At 40.3% G+C, this 24,508-nt stretch overlaps 1 protein-coding gene across 6 annotated transcripts in view; it reads left to right on the forward strand.

Moving 5' to 3' along the window:
- The window catches only part of Dync1i1 (dynein cytoplasmic 1 intermediate chain 1), a 305,446-nt gene extending 281,218 nt beyond the window's left edge, over window positions 1-24,228 (forward strand). For all 6 annotated transcript variants that reach the window (XM_021164407.2, XM_021164406.1, XM_021164409.2 and 3 more), the window contains 3 exons: window positions 2,346-2,486; window positions 6,554-6,679; window positions 23,571-24,228. In XM_021164407.2, coding sequence (XP_021020066.1) covers window positions 2,346-2,486; window positions 6,554-6,679; window positions 23,571-23,681 — 378 coding nt within the window. In that variant the 3' untranslated portion in view covers window positions 23,682-24,228. The remainder of the gene's footprint in view (window positions 1-2,345; window positions 2,487-6,553; window positions 6,680-23,570) is intronic.
- Window positions 24,229-24,508: the final 280 nt, after the last annotated feature.

Raw genomic sequence — 24,508 nt, forward strand, 5'->3', positions numbered from 1 at the left:
GGAGACTATCATAGAGTGAGCAGGATGGAGACTATCATAGAGTGAGCAGGATGGAGACTATCATAGAATGAGCAGGATGGAGACTATCATAGAATGAGCAGGATGGTTTTAAAGGGATCAGCGTGTCTCGTGTTGACAGCTCCTTGGAGAGGGATTGTTTGAAGCTGGATGGGGTTTTAATTGATCAAAACAATAATGGCAGGTGTGTTGTGTGTTTGTCATATGATTGCATGTGTGCCCATATCTACAGCTCTGTGCGCTTAGACGAACTATTGACTGAGTGAGAAGGAATACAAAGAATCCACTCTGTAAACCACACATGTCTTTAGCTGTTAATGACTAAAAGAAATATGTTGTATTCTCTAACTATTAGTGGCCAGTTAAGTATAGAATCAAGAGTCTGTGGTGACATTCTTTTTTAAACAAAGAGTCCGATTGTAATATACACGATGGTCAGAGAGAAGCAGCGGCTATTTCGTGTTTTCTTTTGGATAAATAAAGCAAAATGGTACAATCATGCTATCAGGTGATAATTTGATGCTTGGATTGTCTAATAAAAGTATGAATTATCTAATATAAACAATGAGAAGAAGGCATAAGCAGTAGCTGAAAAACAAATAATTTCGGTTTTAGTCATATGACAGAAATGAGATTTAAAACATGTTTATATAGAAATTATAGAATAATAATATTACATCACTATAAAACAAATATTTGGTTTGTTCCTTCTTGGTGTTTCAATGGAAATACTTTTGAAGTTAAAAATATGATGCATCTATCTCTTAAAATAACATCACACACAGACTCACACACACTCAAACACAAATACACACACACACACACACACACACTGATTTATCTACAATCTGTACTGCCTTAATCTATCTAAACTTTGTTTGCATCAAACCAGTTACTTTTACGCGTCAAGGAAATGCAAATAATGGAAGTTATAGTTCCTCCCTAACTCGTCGGTGCATTCGGTTTCAGTTTAAGGACTGTGAGTTTGCACTGATTCTCCCCGCTCCAATCTCAGCCCATGTACTGTGGGCAGCTCGCATTCACAAGCAGCACACATTGGCAGTTCTCGCTGATAACTTGGAGCGGATTCCCTACAGATGAGTTCTTTGAATATCCAAGGCAGAAAGGATTTGATTGTTACATTGTATGTTATCTTTTCTTGATCTTAAGGTCCCGGCCTGTGTAGACATTCCACAGAGCCTGAGAAGAGAGTGCAGACAGCTGACTGGAGGAAGAAGACAAAAATCCCCATTGTTTAGATTTCTGTCAGAGGATATAAGAATATTTCATTTCTTTTATCTCCGGGGCTTTCATTATCATTTAAATTTCATTTTACATTAATTGATCAGGGATTAGTAAAGCCATTATGCAGAAATTAGAATAAGACAAGCCAGATGGGATGAATAATTCATAAAGTCCAATTACGTTTTATTTCTGGTGTACTTTCAAACTTGCCTCTGACTTCTGTGCTATTTTGATGTGACAATATTCGCTGGAAATCAAGTGTGCCATTTTAATTTATTATATCCCTCTGGAGTGGAGGCATTTGTATGCAGTGGAAAAATGTTCTGTGTTTGCCCTCAGAACATCAACTTTAGGGGTCTTGGAAATCCTTGGTGATTTAGAAAGGATTTCATATTTTCTGTGTAAGTTCAGAGGTTCTAGAATGAGCCACATTGCTCCACTTGGTTCTGGTGAACTAACCCCATACAGGGAGGCTAAGGTCTTGAATGGAGAGATTTCCACTTTTCTGTAAGAGCGGAAACCTGCATTTAAAGGTATTTGTCTCCTTCTCTCGCCGCACAAAAAGAGTTAAAATATGAATTTGGCCTGCAGTTGGACTGGAAGAAGCCACCGTTGCTGCAGCGACAAGGGAGGACCACGAGGTGGCAGACGTTGCCTTCGGTGCAGAGCCAGGGTCGCCAGGGACCGCCTGGGTTTCGGAGCATGCCAGCAGGTCCAAGCCCCTCAGCCCACTGCTGGGTTCAGGCTCCCGCGACCTGCATGCACAGCTTGGCCCGGCAAGAATTCCGAGCTAATGGCAGTCGCGTCCACCTGTCTGGAATGTCGCTTACAACTGTGTCTGAAACCGCCTCGCTCCGCGGGTCCCGGCCCCGGCCCATTCAAAGTACACCCCACCCCCGGGGATTTATTTATGCCACTGGACAGTTGTAGTCACATTAAAGCTCCGGTTCACCTTCTCGAGGACTTTCATCTCGGGAAGTTTTATGACACTTGGTGAATGTGCAAAGTTTTTAATTAGGCTCTCTAGACAGCCCGAGGCGGCGGCAGCGCCACTAAGTCTTCACGGTCTCTCTGCTTTACAGCACAACAAGCCGCTCTACTCCTTTGAAGACAATGCAGACTATGTGTACGATGTCATGTGGTCCCCCGTGCATCCCGCGCTCTTTGCCTGCGTGGACGGGATGGGGCGCTTGGACCTCTGGAACCTCAACAGTGACACCGAGGTGAGCGACAGGCGCCCGGGCCCAGGGATGGGAAGGGGGACCCGGGTCACTCTGCAGTCTGGTCCTTCCTGGGGGGAAAAAAGCCCTTTGTGGACAGACCCTCCAATTGCCTGTGGGCACAGTCCATTGCCCCCACTCCCAATCCCCCAATTTTTGACTACCCAGAAGGGAACCAGAAGATGCATTGGCCAAAACTCCATGTCACTTCATCCCTAAACTGTACCAGATCTTAGACAGTTAACGACTCTGCCCCACACACACCTTTTCCCCCAACAGCACAAAGTGTGTTCACACTTTTCCCTAAGGGGAAGGACACATAGTGTTGAAATAACTTTATTGGCAGAGACTTGGAAAAGTAAGCTTTTGTGGGTGCTGTTTTTAGACTGGATTATTGAAATGAGGTTACTCTGTCAACGCTGGCTATTTGTACAATTTCTGTTTCGACTCCATTGAAGATGGTTCTCTACACTGCTTTCTGTTTAGTTCTACCATCCATTTGATTTATTGCTGTGGAAACATTCCTTGTCTACAATATTGAACTCAAAGGCCATAGTGTCTAAGTTTTACATGTATGCAAAACTCAATTCGTTTTTAAAATGGGATTTTAACATGTCATATTTAAAGTCATTCACAAGTGAAAATAGGCATCTATTTAAAAAATGAATATTTTTGAAGGATGTCATCTTCTTTGTTCCTCTTCTTTCAATCCCTCAAAAGTATTGAGGGTCTAACTCAGGGCCTTGGGAATGATGTTGTTGCCAGGGAACATGTTACATGAATATTGTATGTCCTAAAATGGCCTCTGCATCATTTCTTGGGTTTTGGTTCCGGTACAAATACCCAGGTAAAGAGTCCATGGTACAAGGTATATGTCGAGTAAAGCAGGCCTTTTGAAGTTCTTGGCGCAGGAAGCCATTCAGCCTTTTTAATTAAGGATCCTAAGGCTGGAGGACATGAAGGAGAAGCACAGAAGGCTAGGATTTTTTGTGGGAGGGGACAGGGAAATTTCCTTCAGGTGGTGTTGTGTCTGGGTACCTATAAGTACACAGATACCTGTAACTATCACCAGACAAATGGTTTTCTATTGCGGCCATTTTTCCTTTTACCTCTAAGAACTATGGGAAAAGAAAGTAACGTAATGAAGCATCTTTGAAAATGATCAGAAGGCATGAGTGAGATGCCCATCATTTGGGATGCTGAAATGTTTATAACATCACTGCATTTAATAGTATGATGCTATTACCTTACCTTGTAATGGTTTCCAAAGTCTTTCATCACTGTTGATTAAAATCATATTGCTTCTATTTGCTAGAAGAAACTCACTCAAAGCAAAAAAAAAAAAAAAAAAAAAAAAAAAAAAAAAAAAAAAAAAACTCTTTCCAGATTGACTCGGGAGAGTGCTGTATCAGAAAGCAGGCCAGGCTGGGATGCTTCCATGACACCCGGCTCCAAAGCGTACGAAGGGATGTAGTGGCCCACACCCTACTTAATAACTCCCACCTATCAATCTCTCTCTCTCCTCTCTCTCTCTCTCTCTCTCCATAAAAGGAAAGCAAATCTTGACACTGGCTTTTCTTTCTATAGGTATCAAAGAGAGAAACTCAGAGAAGTTTTGTGCTTAACATTTAAAAACTCACGGTTGGTCATACATACAGTTGAGTCCAGGACCTCACAGTTACAAACTTTTTTTTTTTTTTTTAGATTTAAGTGAGATTACGAAATAGATTTTTAAAAGACAGAGGGAGCCTACATTCCCCATCTACTTTGTTGTTCTTGAAATTATTGTCGTTTTAAACCAAATTGTCACCTCCACCCCCACCCCTCGGCAAAAATGGCTATTTACCCTTGATGCAAGCGACTCTTACTGCTTAGTAATTTATGCTATATACATCTTGTATTTGCAATTAAAATGACTGTGCCATAAAAACATGAGAATACTTATGAAATCAAAGTTGGAAGTAAGACACATGCAAAGAGCATGCAGATTATTTTAATAAAGATTTCCGCATTTGAGCTTCAAATACCACAAATTATTACAGATATATTTTCCTTCATGTACTTGTTAATTTTTAGCATATAAAATATGATAGCATATTTTATTTTTTTATATTTTGTATAATAGCTATGAAAAGAAAGCATTTTGGATAATCTTTCAAAACTCACTTCAGTTATATTATTTACATTTCAAGTAAACTAATTTCTTTAGAAGCACTTTAGACATTGTTTTAACTACATGAGAAGGTCAGGGTTTTTTTAATTAATTTTTTAGTTGTGTTCCTATGAAGATTAAACATTTTACTCAGCTTTTAGATTATTCAAGATTAAATTCTATGTGGTGCTTTTAAGTCAGTGTTAAAAATGAACTTTGAAGGGTCTACAGCTGAATCATGACTCAGTTTTCAGGCCAGCCCAGCGATAATAAAGTGTATTGACAGAATTATAGTCTATCTAAATTCACATTGTTTTTATTCTTTTCAAGGTTTGGTTAAAAATTCAGACTCCAGCTTGCACAGCAGGGACCTTGATTGTAGAAATTGGGTATTTTTTTTAAATGAGCTGGGGATTTTCATTTTACGTTTTTGTTCACAATTGACATGCAATGATTTAAGCAGGTGAAAAGAATTTTTTATTGATTTCAAGATGAAGTTTAAACGTAGATTCTTACATATGATGGAGTTTTTATTGCTGTTTTAAAGATAGGAATTGGCTCAATAGTTTCCCATAAACAGATGGTTTCGACCCTGTGACTAGCTGAATGCTGGGGTGCTATGTGGCAGAGCGCGCCCTGTTTCCATGTTGGTGAGATTCACTTACTGAGCACAGGTGTCACAGAGGGGCAGGAGATGCTCGCAGTGGCCATCTTCCATCTTTCTTTCCATTTTCCTTTCACATGTACCATCTTCTCTTTTAAAGGTGTGCTGTCATTTCCGAATCAACACCCTCATAGAAGGCTCGGGAGTTCTAAACAATTATAAACTTCCAACCTTGAAGACAAGAGTACACACACTGACAGAAGACAGATCGAGACACTCAAAATCCTCCCTCCACATACCACAGTTCTTGAGACAGACAGACAGATAACAGATAGACAGACAGATAGACTGACAGCAAGTTCTATTTCAGCATTGCCCAGTTCTCTGAAATGATGATTATTAGCCCAATTATCAATGGTTGTGGATTTCCAGTGTTTGTTAAAGGAGTCACACACATAGCCACATTTTAACAGGATGTCTCTGTAAGGACAGTGAAAACCTTGTAGACCATTCTCCATATCTTGGTGTTGCCACAGGGACAAAGGAAGATAAAAGAATAAAAAGAGAGTTTATGATTGATTCTTCAAATTTTGTTTTTGGTTTTTTTAACCTGTACACACATTTATTTTAAAATTTTATCTACATTGATGTTTTGTTTTCACATACATCTGTATGAGGGTGGAACTGTAACTACAGGCAGTTGTGTACTTCCGTGTGGGTGCTGGGACTTGAACCTGGTCCTTTGGAAGAGCAGTCAGTGCTCTTGACTGCTGAGCCATCTCTTTAGCCCCCTTAACTGTATACTTCTTTTCCTCTGATCACCCGCTTTCTGGTAAGGTGGATAATTCTCTAAGAATTAGCACATGTACACTAGTATTGTTATGAAGACTCAAGTTATTTGAGCAACTGACTGTTTTCCTACCCTACCATAGCCTTTTATAGATCCTCAGTCTTTGTAAAAATATCAAGCATCTTCCCTGTCCCCCGACATATCCCGCATGATCTGATGGTCAAGCATTGCATTTAGCTGGCATGCTTCTATGCTGGACATGCACTTGACAAAATCCAGAGAGAGATTCCTGCCACTGGCTGCCACGACGGTGGGAAAGTATATCCATTTTTCCCTTTTTGTTTCTCGTTTCTACTCCCAAAGTCAGTGGAGCGTATGATTCCAGAACAATGAATCCTGTTCACCCTTTCTCATGGGTAGAAGTGGCTTTGTGCACTGGAAGGCAGTTGTGGAGTAAAACACATCACTGTATATTAGTATAGTTAAATTCATATTCATTTTTCGTGTCACAACCCCTTTGGCAGGTGCCAACAGCAAGTGTGGCCATCGAGGGAGCATCTGCCCTAAACCGAGTTCGTTGGGCACAGGGTGGCAAGGAAGTTGCAGTAGGGGACTCAGAAGGCCGCATTTGGATCTACGATGTTGGAGAGGTACGTATTTTTTGTTTTGTTTTGTTTGGGGACTTGTGTTTCCACTTTAAAGACCTGCTGAAACTACTAACAAGACTTTCCGAGCCACGAGAACGCTCTCTATTGCGTTTTCAAGTTTCCATTGACTTCAGTGTGAGTTTGGAGACACCTCCTTGGGGTCTAATTTGGCCCGTGTCTCCATGCACAGGACACTTTAGTTAATGATCTGGACTCTTTCTGTTTGTGTGGTAGAAACCCCAGCTTGCCAGGCTGAAGCATGACATGGGATGCTGTCATGTGACTAAAGCTGGCCAAACTCATGCTAGGATTGAAGTTGAAATGTACCATTCACTCCGAGAAAGTGAAATTGTATTTAGAATCCTGATTCAAAAATCATACGATTTAAGTACAGTGCTTCCAACTAAGACGACTGAGATGAATCAATTTTATATCACTTTTGACATTTATGACATTATCATGTAGGACCTGTGCCTCTTTTGGTATGTCTTATTATATGACATGTAAAATTGAGATATAAAGAGAATGCCATGGCATGTATCAACGAGAAAATAATCCATCTTTTACTCCAGAAAAATTCTGCACTTGTGTCCTAGCTTTGCTCTGCCATTGCTGATCAATTGTGCTGTTTAAATCAGTTTTCTTTTACTTCTTGAGAAAGTATTTGTTTAAAAACCTTGATTTCTAGTAAAGGTAAGGATTTTTGTTTTGTTTTGTTTTGTTTTTCTCTTAAAGACAAAGAAAATACAGGAAAGATAACTAAAAGTGTTGTGTGAGTTTACTTAGGCATAATTTGAATCTACATTTGGATTCTGAAGAGAAAGCAGACCAAGTTTGTATGCGTAGTGTGCTAGGCCTGACAGTGCTCTGTGACTACCTGGTAGACAGCTGAGCTGATCTCACTAAGGAGGAGTCCTCAGTTTCCCGAGTCAGCATCATGGGACTTTGAGAATCCCAGCTGGCTGCTGAGCAGAGGAGCCTCTGATGGAACATTATATAATGTGCTGTTCTACAGCTCATTGTGCTGCCACAAGCTAAACAGGGTTTTCAGATTTCAGCTGGGCATAGAAACTGAATAACTTTAGAGAAGGGGCTTTCCATCCTAGCGTGCAAAATGGTAAATACAACACTTAAACATCTCTTGGCTGTCCTGTAGTTAGACTCTCTTCCCCTGCCCTAGTTATTCCTGATGCCGCAAGTTAAGATAGGCAAAGTGGCAGAGACGATCAACACTGGCCTACACGGTGAAGATCCAGATGGCCAGGTGCCCCACTATTTGAAGCTTTGGAAAGCGAATGACATTTGAGCCAGAAATATTTATTACCCATGATTCTCTAGCCATATTTTCTACTGTGAGGTTTCTTTATGTTTGATGTACTTCTTCATGGTCTTCACCCAGATGATACTAAACAACAAAACCAATATTTATTGTTGATCTCTTTCCTCAAACATGAGAGAGAGAGAGAGAGAGAGAGAGAGAGAGTGAGAGAGAGAACAAGGGACAATTAAACATGCTTTCTTTTTTTCTCTTGTGTGTTCTTCCTTCCTTCTTTCCTTCTTTCCTTCCTTCCTTGATAACAACTGTTTTTTGGAGGAGAAAAATAAAGGTGAAAACTACCCAGAAAAAGCAGAAGATAGTCAAAATATTCAACCCCTTCTCTGTCTCGCAAATGCATACTGTCCACTAACTTTCTTTAGGTAGTACACATTACTTGTTTTCCCTTTTGTTCTAGCTAGCGTAACAATCTGGTTTACCTCATAAAAGCCTCCTGAAAGACATCTGTGCTTATAGAAATATTACATAGGTATAGAGACACAGCTAGACTAAGAAAAGAACCAACCTATCATGAACATCATTTCCTGCAGTAAGGTACATTGATAGCTTGTGCCCACAGTGGCTGGGATATGACGCTACCTGGAGAGTATATTTGATTTTGCAGAAGTTGCTTGGGCTGGCATGTATAGCTGCTCAACGTCTTTCTAGGACACTATCATCATCTCTAAACTGTGAAGGGTTGCCATGTTCATGTGTCTGCTATCACTGCAGGTCAGGCTGGTTTTCATTTTTGTATTACTGCCCTTGCTTTTCTAAGTGATATTACAGGCTACAGAAATGTCTGTAGCTAGAGGCCAGTCTCGCCTATTGTCTGGAGTCTAGACAGGCTATAGAAAAATCTCTGTGACATATAATAGGCCAAACAATTTGTAGGGTTGTTTATCCTTACAAATTCACCAGGAGGAGAGGAAAGGGGGGAATATACCATTCTACTGAGCATAGGTAATGTTACAATCTCTAGTCCTCCTCTGAATGAGTGAAAGCCAAGCTTCAACACTTGAACAATTCTTCCTATATTGTTCGATCATGCACAAAGCAGTGGTTAGCTGAGACTTAACAATGTCATGTAGACTAACTGTCATTTTTTTTCCCTAAGTGTTTCTGTAAAGTATCTTTAATTTATTTTTGAGGTGAGGAGAGTCATTTCTGTTTCTCCTTGCTGAATGCTGTAGCTTTCTTTAAACCTTTGAAGACCACAATTGTCAAGGCACCCAGTACTGACAGGAAGGACAAAGTCTTACAGTTGAGGCTTCACTGAAGCTAACTTCTTAGAGATGTTAGATACACCCTGGGCAGCTGCTGCCGTTACTGTAATTCCTATTATATCTCTTACCAGCCTGGAACTGACAGAGTATTTCTGAACTTAGAATGGAGGGATGCACTCCCAACGGCACCTTCTCAGATTCTAATGCGCCTCTACTGCAGAAAGCCACCTGGGCGTGCTTACAAGACAAGCTGGCCTCTTGGGAATTAAAGGTCAAATCTAAGGCTGGTACATGGCTGATGAGAGGAAGAGATTCTGAGCAGGAAGCAATTTAAATATAAGAAATATAGTGGGAGAAGAAACATGTATGGCATTGACAACCAAATTGTCAGTAGGCTGTGCTACCGCGATCAGCATTCAACATCAGTCCTCTGGTCCCCATTAGAGTTGAATTCTTCACCAGGGTCATGCTGGCCTTTGGAAAGCCTTGAGAGAAAAAGATACAAACACTTCTAGGTAACTCTTAAAACACAGTCTGTGTACCAATGAAGGGGGCAGTTTCCAGAGTCCTCAGTGTTGATCTGCTCGCCTTGAGATCCCAGTAAACTGGAGAGGGGTCGGTCTGTGAGAAGTCCTCTCACACCTGTTTTTTCCATTGCTGTTGGCCCGAGACCTCTGTGAGACTGGAGGAAGAAGGCAGCTGCTACTTTTTCCCAGATCTTGTTCTCCTTGTGAAGCCAGCAGCACTGGTGTGTGACTGGTGTGGTTTCACAGGGTCCTATGCTTCAGGGCTCTGAGCTGAGCCCAGTGTTCTATTGTCATTGTCTGTTGATAAACAGTTGTTAACAAGAGGCTCCATATTTGTATTTTGTAATGAGCCCTGAATATTATGTGGCCTGTTCTGTTCCTAAGAAAATTGATGGTAAAACAAATAAGAAATAAAATATTTTGGCCTGGATCTGGATCATTGGGAAAAACAAAGAGAAATCTTTAGAAATGTGGCTCAATAGAGTGCGTACAACATCAGTCTGTTACCTACTTCTTAAATTATAAGACCATAAGCCTCAGATGGCGCATTCGTGTAGTGCTTAAGCCAAGGTAGAGTTCCATGACACCTCCCCCAACCTCATTCCCATCCCACCATAATTTAAGACATACTATTTCTTTGGAAAGTTTTCTACAATTTTTGCTTCATTAGATGAAGCACGGTGGGACAGACTGTCACTGTTCTCTCGCCATTGTAACTTCCCATCAACTCCTTTGGAGACATCTCCATTTCGGTCCAGGTAAGAAGGCCACTGCACAGAGGGACTCTGGTGTCACCAGTTGCTAACAATCGTGTGCCTTCTCTACCCCAGCTGAGGTGCAGCTGCTGCTGGGAGTCCCAGCTCAGAGCCCCAAAGATAGTGTCCTTCTCTATTACGTACAATTATCCTTAGGATGGTGGAGGTGGCTCAGATCCAGGTACTGACGCAACTTTATTAGGGACTTGTGAAGAGGTAAACAGAGGGTTGTGTAGGAGCTCACTGAAATCAACAAGTTGAATTTGTCTACCCACCCCCCATCTTCTTTACCTTTTGTTACATTTAAATGGCAAAAGTGTGAGTAATCTCTCAGGGCCTGTAACTCGGGAAGTAAAAACATAAAACAGGCATGTTTTCAGGCAGGCTACTTGATGCTGTGTTTGTATAGCACACACTCTTGTTTGTTTGATTTCAGCATTGTGTCTGGAAATCTATTGTGCATATTTATTTTCACAGATAGGGGCCTATTTCCTTCACAGAACAGGTGTTTAACTTCCATTAGCATAAATAGAAGCTACACAAATCCAGTATAAGACAAAGAGCCCCCCTTTCACTATTTGGCTGTAATTTTTATTCTATTTGTGCTTTCAAAAATCACTTAAAAAGAAAGTGGCTGCGTGCATCATTTAAAATTTTTGAAATCTAAAATCAAGGGCTGAAGAGCCAGCTCCACAGTTAAGGATGCTTGCTGCTCTTCCAGAGGACCCAAGTTCAGGGCTGAGTACCGGCATCAGACTTCTCACAACTGCATAGAACTCTAGAGGATCTGACACCCTCCCAGGCCTCTTAGAGCAACTGCACACACACACGCACACACACGGACACACACACACACAGACAGACACACACATACCCAGAGACACACACAGACACACACACCTCTAAATAAAAGAAAAATAGATCCATTTTTTTAAATGAGCCTAGCCTTTGACAATCTTTTGAGAAATGTCTACAATACAAGATGCATGACGCTCGCACTGTGGGGTCTCATTCAATTAATTAGAACATGAGAGAAATAACAAGCCACAAATTAAGCCTAACTATAACCTCAGATGGATTTAGATCAGAATACATTCACAGAACTCTGTTGAGAACTGCTGGCATTTGTTTGTTTGTTGTTTGTTTGCTTCAAGTGATGTGTGAATGCACATACCTCAAAGACTTAAAACTAGAAATTACTTAGCTACCGTGTTCCTTTTCTGACAAGCAAGCTGTTTCTGCATGTATACACAACGGGTTTCTCACTGCGCATGCGCCTTGTGTACAGAGGTATTGCCGAGTCCTTGTGATTGATAGTCAGCCTATCTACCTGTCTTTCTTGGAGATGTGTTTTATGGAAAGCCCGTTGTCATTGTTAATGCTTCACTGCAGTCACACGGACGCGGCTGTCATAAATATCCCCTAACGACGACGTTGGTTGCTTATCTGAATTAGTCAGGACGCTGTGCGAAGCTCTGCTTCTCAAAGGAGCAGTTTATCTTCCACCTCCTATTATTTCTTTTTCCATTAACCTCTTCCAGGGAAGATTTCGTTTGCAGTTCTGATAAATACCTGCAGCTTTTGGATCCCTGATTGCATTTTTTTACACTGTACACGTGACAAAATTTCAAAACTGTTTTCAGCTTAAAGGAGGATTTGCAAAATAAAATTATTACCTTGAAGCTGTGATTTATGGGGACGGTAAATATTAACACACTGACTGTGTTTGTCTGACCCACTGAACAATTAGTAAGTAGAGATATGCATATGTCTTTAAATTGAAACTCTTAACTTTGGGAACACAAATAACTCATTTGGTATAACCACTCACGGGCCAGAATGACAGCAATTATATTATTACAATCTCAATGGATGCAGTACATTTGTCAGTATATAAATGCATTGAATAGTTCTTGGGATGGAAAACACGGGTGAACATGTTATATCAAATGTTATTGCTAAAAAAAAAATAAAAATAAAATGTGATTTTAAGTATCTCTTTGAAGATTTTAAAACAGAAGTAAAAAAGTAGATTCAAAAGTTTAATCAGAACCCAGCAAGAAAAATGACCCGTGCTCTAAACTTTAAAACAATGACCAAGATGTTACTTGTAAGAACTATTAAAAAAAAAAACCTCTAGGGCGTGGGATATAACTCAGTGGCTAAGAGCTTAGAAAGAAACAAAACAAAACAAAAATATTGTTTTCCAACTTTTACGCAGCCGGCAAGAATAGGAATAAACAGAAATTTCCAGGAGTCATTTCTCCTCCAGTTTGTCCTAAATAGCATTCAGTAGAGAAAAATCTGTGAATGCTAGAAGTCGGATGGGGCCTGAGTGGCACAAAATCAACAAAGCATATTTATAGTTTTTTTCCCCCAGTGGATTATACGAAGCAGTAATTGTTTGCTCTTCACAGTTTCCAGCAGGACAGGGTATACATTATTCTCAAAAGCAGCCTGGGTCTTTGTATGAATAACTGCTCTCCTTGGGAATTGGGTAGACAGAATGACAAGTAGAAAGTTAAACTGAAACCTGGGTATTAAGTCAAACAAGAGTTCCCTCTCGACCAAACTGTGTAGGAAGGTAGCCGTGCGGTTGCTCTCGCCCTCAGCTCAAGAACGTAGGTGACAGCTCAGCTTTAGCAGTTTCCAGGAGCAGGGCCGGGCTAGTGTCACTTAGCAACATCTGGTTGTGACCATCCAATGCGCTGGTGTTTCTCATTAAGAAAGTGTGCCTGCAACTTGCTAGAGTCTCGACGGGCCATGGCAAGGACTGTTTTCTTTGACGGAGAAACAGTTTTAGATTCTCCAGCTGATGCTGTACACTTCCTTTGGTTTCCCCTTCTCAGGGAGAGAGTTAAAGACAGGGACTGTTTCTTCCATGGTACCAAGCGCCCAGATAAAAGCTGACAGTCTAAACCCAAAGCTCTGTCTGTGGTGTCTGTGCATTTGATAACGCAAACACTGGGATTTGTGGTTGAGCTTTTTAGATTTCTCACACATTTTTAGGGTGAGAGCCAGGCATTGAACTCAAACTACACAAAATCATATTTGTATGGGAAATTGGTGATATTAATAAACATCATTGTAGGAAAACAGTCAACCTGAATTAGTATATTAACTCACTTCTCTGTCATAGTAAGTTACATGCATTTAAAATGATTGGAGTAAAATAATGTCTAATTATAATTTTAGTATTAACATGATTTCTCCTGTGCAAAGTGCATAATTTTTAAAAGAAAGGAAAATGTACTATGAATTCCAATAAAATTACTTATTTTATAGTAAGTATGGTAGCAGTGGCTTCCATTTGATAAGTATATGTGTAAAAGACCATGATCATGATTAGATTAATTACTATATAAATTGTGTGTTATTGAGGTAGCATTTGGTTTATGAAAATGGATTTACAGTATTAAAATCTTTTCAAGCACATTTTTTTCCCAAAATTGATACAAAGTACTTACAACTTTCATATTTTGTGAGTTGTTGACTAAGTGGAAAGCCCTAATGTTAAGTTTATATAAACCATGCTAAAATGTGTCTAGTGCTTTTCAATGGCCTATGAATATATACCTCCTCCTGAAACCAATGTCAGCTTGACATTCTCTGTCTTCAGGATCTGTTTGCCATTTCTCAGTCGTCTTTGGTGGTTGTTTGAATGCTGAGGCAGTTGTCATTGGGTTAAATGTTTTATGACTGACAAATTGTATGAGTTTTATAATTGCAAAACTTTGTGTTGGTTGTTTTTTGGTTGGTTGGTTGGTTGGTTTCGTGTTTTGTTTTGTTTTTGGCGTTTTGAGGTAAAGTTTTCTTGTTTAACTCATCTGTCCTGGATCTTGCTCTGTAGACCAGACTGGCTGCAAACTCACAGATATTCACCTGCCTCTGTTCCCCTGGGCTGGGATTAAAGGCATGTGTCATTGCTGACACCAAAACTGTTAAATTTTGTCTCAAAAAAGTGTCAATGAGAGCAGCTACGTCAAATCACATCCTGCAAAGCCCAGGATAAAGATCTGCCGTGCTAGGAAGAGAGATTCTTTGGTCTGCAAAAACCCTGAGACTTCTTGGTTTGGTTTGGTTTGGTTTTTTGGTGTGTGTGTGTGTGTGTGTGTGTGTGTGTGTCCATGTGTGTTGGCATATTTGAAATAAAATATGAAATCAAATATCTGCTTCTGTGTTTATATATACATGCATATATACCACATAGGTTGGGCTTGAAAATGAGGAAGAATAAATGACCCATTATCCCCTGGTCAAGGAAGACTTGAACGTGTATTTCCTAGAATATCAGCTATCATAACATCTTTCACCTTGGATTTTTTTATTTTACTTGAAATAAATTAATTATGTATCATTTAAGTAATATCCAGTCTTCTGGTATTGTAGGAAAAAACCTTGTCCCTTTACCTGGTAGGCAGACAAAACAGATCGGTAGCCCACTCCTAGGCTGTCTTCTGGTGACAAGGTAGTCATTTCCCAGTATTTAGATTAAATCTTTATTCTTATTGACCTTGGCATTAAGCTCTCTTGAATAGTAATTGAACACCTTCTAGCATCTAGTATTATAGAGTAGACTTGTCTAGCAAATATAACAGCAAAGTAGTATAGCCTTTGGAGAACCAAGTCTGTAGAAACACCCAAAGATAATGTCCTCCTCTGTTAAGGCAGGCACAGCGTGGCCAACACAGTGTCTGTCATATAACAGGAATGAATGAGTCCCGGCGTGAAGTGTGACGGGACATTTAAGCAAAAGCTTAATTGTACAATGCATTCGGAATGCAGCCTCCAAACCGAGTACCGTCTGGTAGATACAGGAAGCATGACTGTATCTGCACAGAAAAGGAGTTTTAGAAAAGACTGTTTGTCCTTCCTCCCAGTCATTACCTGGTCTTCCTCCCTCGATTTTAGAAGAGAGAGATTGCCTTGGCGGCCAATGCAGTGAGAGCCTAGTAGTTGACTCAAACGCTTGTCAACCGCTGGAAAAACGCTGCCTTTTCATTGTGCTTTTTTTTTTTTTTTGGGACACTATAGATATGATAAATCATGAACTGCATTATAAAAATACTTCCTTTATGCCCAAACATTCCGTAGGAGGAAATGACATTTCTTTTATTACCTTGGTAAATGTTTTTAAGGTGTTTAGCGATAAGCTTTCTTTTTGTCAAAACTGCCTAGATTCCGTGGTTGCTAGGAATTTACTGGAAAACCTATAGTCAATAACATGCAGGAAGAGGCAGCAGCATGGTTAGTCAGCTAATGTGTGGAGAGGCTTGACTGGGAACCCTTTCTTTTTGCCCTGCCTCTCTCTGTGCGTCTTTTGTGCTATGGAAAGGGAGGCGATTGGAGCTTAGGAAGGTTATTCTCCATCATTGTCCATCAGCCATTGTTTCCAGCACTTTCTGCATCTTTCGGGCTGAGAAATGGATTGTTCCCAGTAGTAGACAAAATAATAACATCCAACAATTTCAGGAGACAGGCAGCTGATATGATTTCAATATGTGCACAAGCAAGGGCGTCTCCAGGACTTGCCGAATGAGTTCTTTCTTTCTCAGCTGTTGTTTGGTTTTGGTTTTCTCCACAGGAAAACACCTCTGGATTTTGGGTACCCTTGCTTACAGGATACATTTTAGCATGAAGAATAATTGTAACTGTTAATTTCTCAAGACAAGTGTTTAAATTGCTTATTTCCTTCCATAGTTAGTGGCTTATTGCCATTGCCAAACCCGTATCTGTTACGACTTACTTTGTCTTTTATGTCTGACTTTCGTTTCTTACCTTAATTAGGTGGTTAAAAAAAAAAATTAACATTGGTTTGAGAAACATCACCCGTTTAAAGATAGAGGAAAAAGGGCTTTGGCAAACAGGTCCAGGTTAGAAAGCAGGTGACCTCCCTAGTAATTTTAACCTATTGACTGGCTGGTAATAGCAGTCTCCAGAGCAGATGTGCATGTGTCCGGCTTTCCTGACTTCTCGGGAGCTTTCTTCGAAGGCTAAGTCGTCCCGCCACAGTCTACCTTGTGCTGGAAGGCTGTAGTGCGTCTTTGCCTGTGTAGCTGCGTCCTGGCACGGATTCTGGTCCGTGGTTTCCTCCGTTGCTAACAGGGACCTAGACCTTGCCTCTCTGAGAATTAAACACAGTGAAGCTGCGTTTATGTGAAGCGGGTCTGCCCGGCTGCTCCACTGCGGCTGTTTCAGAACCTGCTACCTCCCACTTTGCTCCCATCTGTGTTGTCAAAACAAAAAACAAAAAACAAAAAAAAAAAAACAAAAAAACCCAAGACAAAACAAAAAACAAACAAAGAAAACAAAACAACAACAACAAAAACAACAGACTTTCTCTGAACACAGTTGCATGTGTGCATGCCAGTGGGTTTACGCTCTCCTGGATTTGGGTGCCATTAATATCTGTGGGTCGGTTTGTTTGGTTTTAACCTTTTGAGTCAAGAGGAGTTAAACTGTCATCCTGAGGGAATGTACACAAGCTTCCCTCATTCTGTAAGGCACTAGAAACAGTGTGCATTAAAATAAAAAGGTCATTTGTACAATATCTTTTTAGCAGAAAACTTTCCTGCTGGTGTTAATATTGAATATGAAATCGTTCTCGTGTCTGTTCACTATCGGCGGTTCGTGTCATAGCCCCACAGACTTTTTTAAACGACTCCACTTAATTGAAAGATTACAAAGACACCGATGAACCACACATCCACAAAAGTATTTATCTTGAATTTATCTTGAACCTAGAGAACACCTCACTTAGTTTTTTGGCCATGATTAATGGAACTGAAAAACCTAATTGAGATTATGGATTTTTTTTCAACCTCTTAATTATCCAAGGTTTTCCAACCATGCATTTGTAAGTGGTGCCTGAGATATATTTTATCACAAAAAGATTCATAGCTAGGAGTCAATTGCAACTATTTAATGGAGTATAGAAATGATCCTTGAAACAGAGTCTTTACTGCAGCTATTTAAAATCAGCTGCTAGGGACTATAAATCCTTAGAATTTACTGAAAAATGAGGGAGACTTGACAGAGGACTGTTCAGAGCTGTTAGCTGTGTGCTTATAAAAAGAGGCACATGAATGATACCTGTGTGTTTAACCCCGATTATAAATAATCACTTGATTTTTATTACAATGTGTTCAACAATAATCCAGCCTTATAACCTGTGGTTAAAGTAGAATCCTGCTGCAGAAAATGCTATAACCCAAAAAAAAAAAAAAAGCTGCATTGAGATGCATTGATCCCGTGTGGAGAAATAATAGAGGTGTGGAGAATATTTGCATATACGTACACACAAATATTTATCTATAAGTAATATATATTTAAATTTAATTTTAATGGATAATAAAAAGTAACTATGACAAACTTCTCTTACAATCCAAAAAAAAAAAAAAAAATCTCTTTCCTTACAGTTATCCCAGTAAAGTTAGCTATTGTTTTTTGTTTTTTGTTTTTTTTTAACTCTTTAGGTAGTTATGTGTAATATTCAGAGAAATTAAAAAATGCTTCAAGATAAAGTAAAAAATATGCAGTTCTAGAGAGGTAGGAAGAAGAAAAACAGGAGAGATAGAAGAGGAAAAGAAGCAAGGAAGTGAAGGGGATAAACATGGAGAAAGAAAAATAAGAAGAAGGGGGATAAACATGGAGAAAGAAAAAAAATAAGAGACATCATTTAACAGGGATTATAAGGGGCCAAGCACTGTGTTCATTTGTTTCTTTCTTACTCATTTTACTACCAGTCATTAGGTATACTCTCCAATTTCCTTCAGCTAAATAAGGGAGATCAGAGAGGTTCCTAAGGACACACAGCAAAAAGTGACAAGCTGGGAGGGGAAAACAAAACAAAACAAAACATCATTTGGCTACTCTCTGTGGTGGATGAAAGCCAGTCCTGGCTTCCATCTCCAGTTCTAGCTATTCTCCTGTCTGTGCCTCTTACAAGGTACCCAAGATGCCCAGGCGTGACAGGCTATGGTCAGACTCACCAGTCAGTGAGGCTACAGGCAGCTGCTGACCCACTTAGAGAGAGGCTCAGCTCCCCTGACCTAGCAACGCAGGTCGGGTGGACAGACGGGATGTGGGAGAAGTTAAAATCACCCACATATGTGATTTTTTTTCTTCCTACAAGTTTCGTGCCTTTGCTCTTTGCTTGTGACCTTTTGTCCCCTAAGAATTTTGGTTACAGTCTTTGGAATCTTTTAGCGGATAACTCAAAACTTATTATCTGCCAGCCATTCTACCGTGGAGGGCTGGCCCTTTTAGAGTGTGAGGTGTTATCTGCCCCACACGGACTTGTGAAACTGACTTGAGAAGACTGTTTAGCTGACTTTATTTCCCTTTTCCTTGTGGGTAAAGATGGGTTTCTTAATGTTCTCATAACAGTCAGAGTTCATTCTTTTAGGGAAAAAATGGTCCTCAGAAACATACTGAAGAACAGGTGTAAGGTACCTGTCATTTTTAGGACCCTCTTTCATCAGAGTGACAGCTTACAGCGTGAATACCATATGAAGGACTCAGTCCCTCTTCACTCAGATTACCTTTCCTGTCTTCACCACGGCTCTGTTGATAAATGGTCCGATGTCCCCATCCCCATTTGACAATCAAGGCAATGAGAGGATAAAGCCTGGCTCTTGCCGGCAGCTGAAATAAGAGTAAGACTCGATTGTCCTGACCGAGTATGAGGTTCATTTCCCCCTCTTTCTTAAAGCCAAATTGCTACCTCAATAACTACCTTTGGCCTTCAATCCTTTGGCTGTTAATACAGGGTCATTCCAGATCTATAAAAGGTGGGCGCTTCTAGAGCTGAGAGTTTATTATCTTAGAAATCAGAGCCCTCGGTGCTTAAGGCATTCAAATGCTTTAAACACTTTACCCTTCCCCAGATTAGGCAGCAGTTCTCAGGCAGGGTGGACCAGCTATGGGTGAGCTCTGCTCTGAGAAGCAGTGGAAAATAGGAGACTTCCATGACCTACAGTGTGACTCCGGCCGACCAATCTGCAGCACAAAATGCTTTCAGATCCAAGTGGGCCCAACGGAAGGTTTCTAAAGTCTGGCATTGCCTTTATTTCACTATGCGTGTTTTTCTTCTTATTGCCTCTCATGGATATTTCAATTGATCAGGATTATCATCACCATGAGAAGTGCAAATACTTTTCCGATCATAATCTATTTATTTATGTGGAGACCAGGTTTTACTATGTAGCCCAGGATGTCCTGGAACTCACTATGTAAACCAGGCTGGCCACCAAATCAGAGATCTGTCTGCCTCTGCCTCCCAAGGGCTGGGGTTAAAGGCATGAGCCACCTCACCATGCAACAAGTGGAAATCATATAGGAATTCTCGGAAACAGTTCTTTGCAAGGGGCAGGGAGTCGTCCTCAGTGATGCTTACTGCTCTGCATTTTGAGCCTTTCCTGCCTTGATAGAAACTGAAGAGAGGCTGAAGCAACGCCTCAGCTACCTGCTTGACAGGGAGACATCACTTACGGTAAGAACACACTTCTCCACGCTATTCAGTTTCTGAATCTACGCCAGTATGCACTCATTTTGACCAAAGCCAGCATTCATTTTCACCTCCACTTCCTGGTCATCACATTTCAAAAGGGTTGTCAAGGGTCTCTGGTTCTAACACAGGGCCTGGCACGCTCACTCGCTCACTCACTCACTCACTCGCTCACTCACTCACTCACTCACTCACTACTGTGCATGCTGATTATGTGCAGGGTAGGAACAAAGCCTTTTCCTAACCAGTGAGTGAGGTGTGGTTAGAAACGCCCCAGCACTTCTCTCAACTCCTCGCTCTGTCTGAGAACACCATGAAAGAGACTGGGAACTTCCCAGGGTAAGAAGGACAGCTCAGTCCAAACAGATTTTGTTTAGAGTCATAAGAAACAGACAAGAGTGGCCATCCCGTTTGTGAGGCACCTGCTTGGTCTCACCTACAAGTCATTCAGATGCCAGCAGTGATGACTTCAGCTGTGGAAATGACCTGTGAATACACGTTCGCACATTTGGGCTAAGATTACACTTAGAGTGCTTCCTGATGTGATATTTCATTCTAAAAATGGAGCAGTGTGCTGTGTGGCTTCTACAGCGAACAGTGCATTCAGGTTGGGTTATTTTTACAGCCAACTGGATGAAAAGGTGCAACGGATGTGCTAGGAAAATGAACTTCAAGTTTCGAGAAGCAATTGTGTTTTTATCATTTCTGTTCCAGAATTTAATGTAGACAAAGCAAACTAATATTTCTGTAATGCACATGTACTTCAGGAAGGAAAACACTTGAGGGAATGAAATTTAAAAAAAAAAAAAGGTTAATATGTGTGTATATTTGTGTGAGTGTGTAGCGTGATTTTTACACAAAATATTATTAGCATATTAGCAAGAAGAATATTACAAAATGCCTTAGGCATAATCTGCATATTTAAATGCCTGTGAAGACAAACCTTCATATGGAAAATCATGTTTTACCATTTAAGTATTTTACGTTGGTTTCAGTTCCATGAAAGAGGCCAAACATAGTTTAACTGCTAGAATAATTTTGTTTAGTAGAAACATTTAGGTTTGAGTAAATTTAGTTTTTATACAATAGAGATGTGGTTTTATATAACATGCATGGTTGCCAGTTTCAACCTGTGTCTGGCCACTATTTGAACTTGATGTTCCAGAATCTAAACTGAGGTGGCTTCTTAAGCATCTTGCTAATATTACTACATGAAACAATGCAAAAACCTGGGCCTATTTTCCTGTTCTGATGCATGAGTCCTATACAGTGCTATCAATAAAATTGTTATGCAGGCCATCAAATGTTAATATTTTTGCTGCATGAAGAAATAGTATAGTCTTATGCTTGTGTGTGGGGGTGGGTGGGGGGTCCTCATCTGTTTGTGAGCAGAATGCTGCTGGCTTGGCTAAGTTTTTTCTTCAAGTGTTTAATGTCATACAGAGGTCAGAGGTGCTTTAGTTTGTAACTCTCTCAGCTTTATTTTCTGAGAGAAAAAATCACGCTCTCTTGATTGAGTTCCTATCTCTCCTCCAGCTTTCGTTACATAGTTCTTTTTGGAAACATTAGCTCTGGTACCAGGAGAAGGAAAGGAAATATGGACCTGTTCTTTTACTTAAATGATACCAACCCTCTTGCCTGCTTATGCTGTTGGTTACCTATTTTGAATCTTTTAGTTTGGGGGTCTCATTTCCCCAGGGAAGTATTATCTTTAATGGAAGACAAAATGAAGACTAGTGAAATCCGAGAGAAGATCTCAGCATAAGGAAACTGGTCTGAGCTAAGGGTAATGATGTCACTCGGTATTATTGTGAATTTGTGTCATTGATGCAAGAGAAATTTAGATTCATTTCAGTAACTAGGGGAGTGTCTCTATTTCACTATTCCATAAAGTACTCATATGTCTGAATGAAACTCTCACTGGAGAAGCATTTCTGATAACGAACTGAATGCTTTCCCACCTGGACATCAGTGTCAGAATTATATTTTTTGAAACGTTTGACCTTAGTACTAGAAGTCACTTAAGAGCATACTTTATAGAACGGCACTGCCACTCTCCAGTCAGTTTTCTTGGACAGATAGTATCGGAGACTATCATTTCCTCTAATAAAACCTTAAAGGTTCTAATCATCTGGCTGTGTATAGTGAGAAATTTTCTAGTTGTAGACATAATTTGAACACTTACTTTCTTCTTCCTCTCTCTCTCTCTCTCTCTCTCTCTCTCTCTCTCTCTCTCTCTCTCTCTCTCTCTCTNCGTAGTCTCACTACAAAGAATAATACTTTTCCTTCTCTTCTCTTCTCTCTCTCTCTCTCTCTCTCTCTCTCTCTCTCTCTCTCTCTCTCTCTCTCTCTCTGTGTGTCTCTCTTTACTTTTAATAATGTATATTGATTGAGTTGATTGTGTTCTTAATGTCTTAATGTGTATGGGACATATGGATATCATGTGTGGGATACCATGTGTGGTCCTAGTATGTAGATGGATTGGTCATACCATTTTACAGGGTGAAACAACAAGAAAATTCTTGTAATATAGAAATCAATTGCCTATGTGCTCCTTCAGCACTCTACTCAGTCATGTGCTGTTCATCTTCAGATTTTTTTTTTGTATTTCAAACAATAATAATTCTTTTTGTTATCTTTAAACAACAAATTTGGGATGCTATGTAGTGCAATCACAATCTTTATTGCAGCTAAGAAAAATTCTTATGCAAAATTTCTACACAAGGGTATGTTAGTTCCTCTTCATTGAACGGCAGACAGCAAAAGACACCATTTGGGAAGTGTCATAGAACTCCCCCTCTGGCAGATCAATATAGCTTATCAATTCAATGGTGAAATTGCATAACATTGGCAGAGGTACTTGCTGCTTTTGTAGTCCTGGTAGGATTTTACTCCCCCATGCCTCAACCCCTACATCCTGCTTGTCCTTCTATAAAATGGAAATAATTTGCTTGCATACATAGGGTAAATTTACCATACCTAAGACTGCTCTGAGGTATGAGTTAATATATGTGAAGTACTTAGAATAGAACCTTTGCTCAGTGCTAGTTAGTCCTGCAGTTACTCATAGCCATCAACACAGACTCTGCTGGAAATGCTCAACCGTGACCTTCTATAGGAAAGGCTCTGTGCATATGTAAGCTATTTTTTCTCCATGTGTATTGACTCATTAATGGCTCTTTAGGAAACAAATCGATAGCTTCGGCTAGAAAGAAAGTGCCATAGTCATTCTGAAATCATGGTTAATAATGCAGCCTTTATTTGCTGAGTTCACTGTAGGACCCAAGAACAAAGAGAGCTCCTTACTATGAGTGCTTTAATGTGGCCTCTGGGATTGTTTACTTAACACACATTTTAAAGGTTTTATGCATTCCCTGAGTGATGTCCCTGCTAAGGAGTGAAGCTGTAGGTTAAGTTCCAGACTTCAGTCCCCCTGCCCCCCAATTCTCACAGTATTTGGTTTCCTTTGCATTCTTTGGTGAGGAACGATTGTTCTGATAACAAGGAGTATAAGATACAAGAGATTATCTTGCTTATCATTTCTCTGTTGATTTGCTTTGCAGCTTGCAGTTCCCCACAATGATGAATGGACAAGGTTTGCCCGGACCCTGGTGGAGATCCGTGCCAACAGGGCTGACAGCGAGGAGGAAGGGGCTGTTGAGTTAGCTGCCTAGATGTGAGATGAGTCTGCCCACTCTGGTGCCCATCCTTCCATGCTAGAACTCAGTCTGCAGTCAAGGCCCCCGTGCAGTGTTTGGCGTCCTTTCTGTATCAGTATCCCCGTGGCATATTGGGTGCCATATTGTGCAGTGTTTCCCCATATTCTCCACGTGTACCTACTGACTCAAAATCCACCCCAGCGTTTCTACCTTTGTGTCCCTGTCTCAAAAACAAATGGGGGAGGGAACCCTTAGGGGTTTAGTTTTGCCTTTTAACTACTTGGTAGCTGTATTTAATAGCTGGAAACCTCTGGTTGAATTTGTGCTTACATGTACTTCTGGCGTAGTCCTATTAAATCCATATGAAGGCAGATATGATTGGGTGCAGATGTGGCGTGCCTCATGATATGGTACAGGGCCAAAGACTTGAGATGTGGTGTTTTACATGGTGATTCGCATTATGAATGGATTTACTACAAGAACATTGCTGCTCCTTATTTATTGTAACGTGCTGCATGGAACATATTTATTTGAAAGCATTAAAATAAACGATCTTAGAGCATGTGCGTAATGAGAGGACTCTATTTTCTCTGCTGCTGCTGAGGTTACATTAAGTTCCAAATAACAATTACAGTATGCCAGTTCCACTGAGAACACGGAGTCTTTAGAGGTTTGTTGCAGTGAACGGAATGAATTTTAATGCCTATTATTTCTATGCACTTTAACAATATTTCAAATATAGTTGACCATTGATACTTGTCGTCCAAGCTAGCACAGCCCTGCAAAAGTCTGTGGTTCCTAAATATGACACAAGTATTACTAATAAAATGTTCCAACTAGGT

This window comes from Mus caroli, chromosome 6, assembly GCF_900094665.2.
Source record: "Mus caroli chromosome 6, CAROLI_EIJ_v1.1, whole genome shotgun sequence".
Classification (NCBI taxonomy): Eukaryota; Metazoa; Chordata; class Mammalia; order Rodentia; family Muridae; genus Mus; species Mus caroli.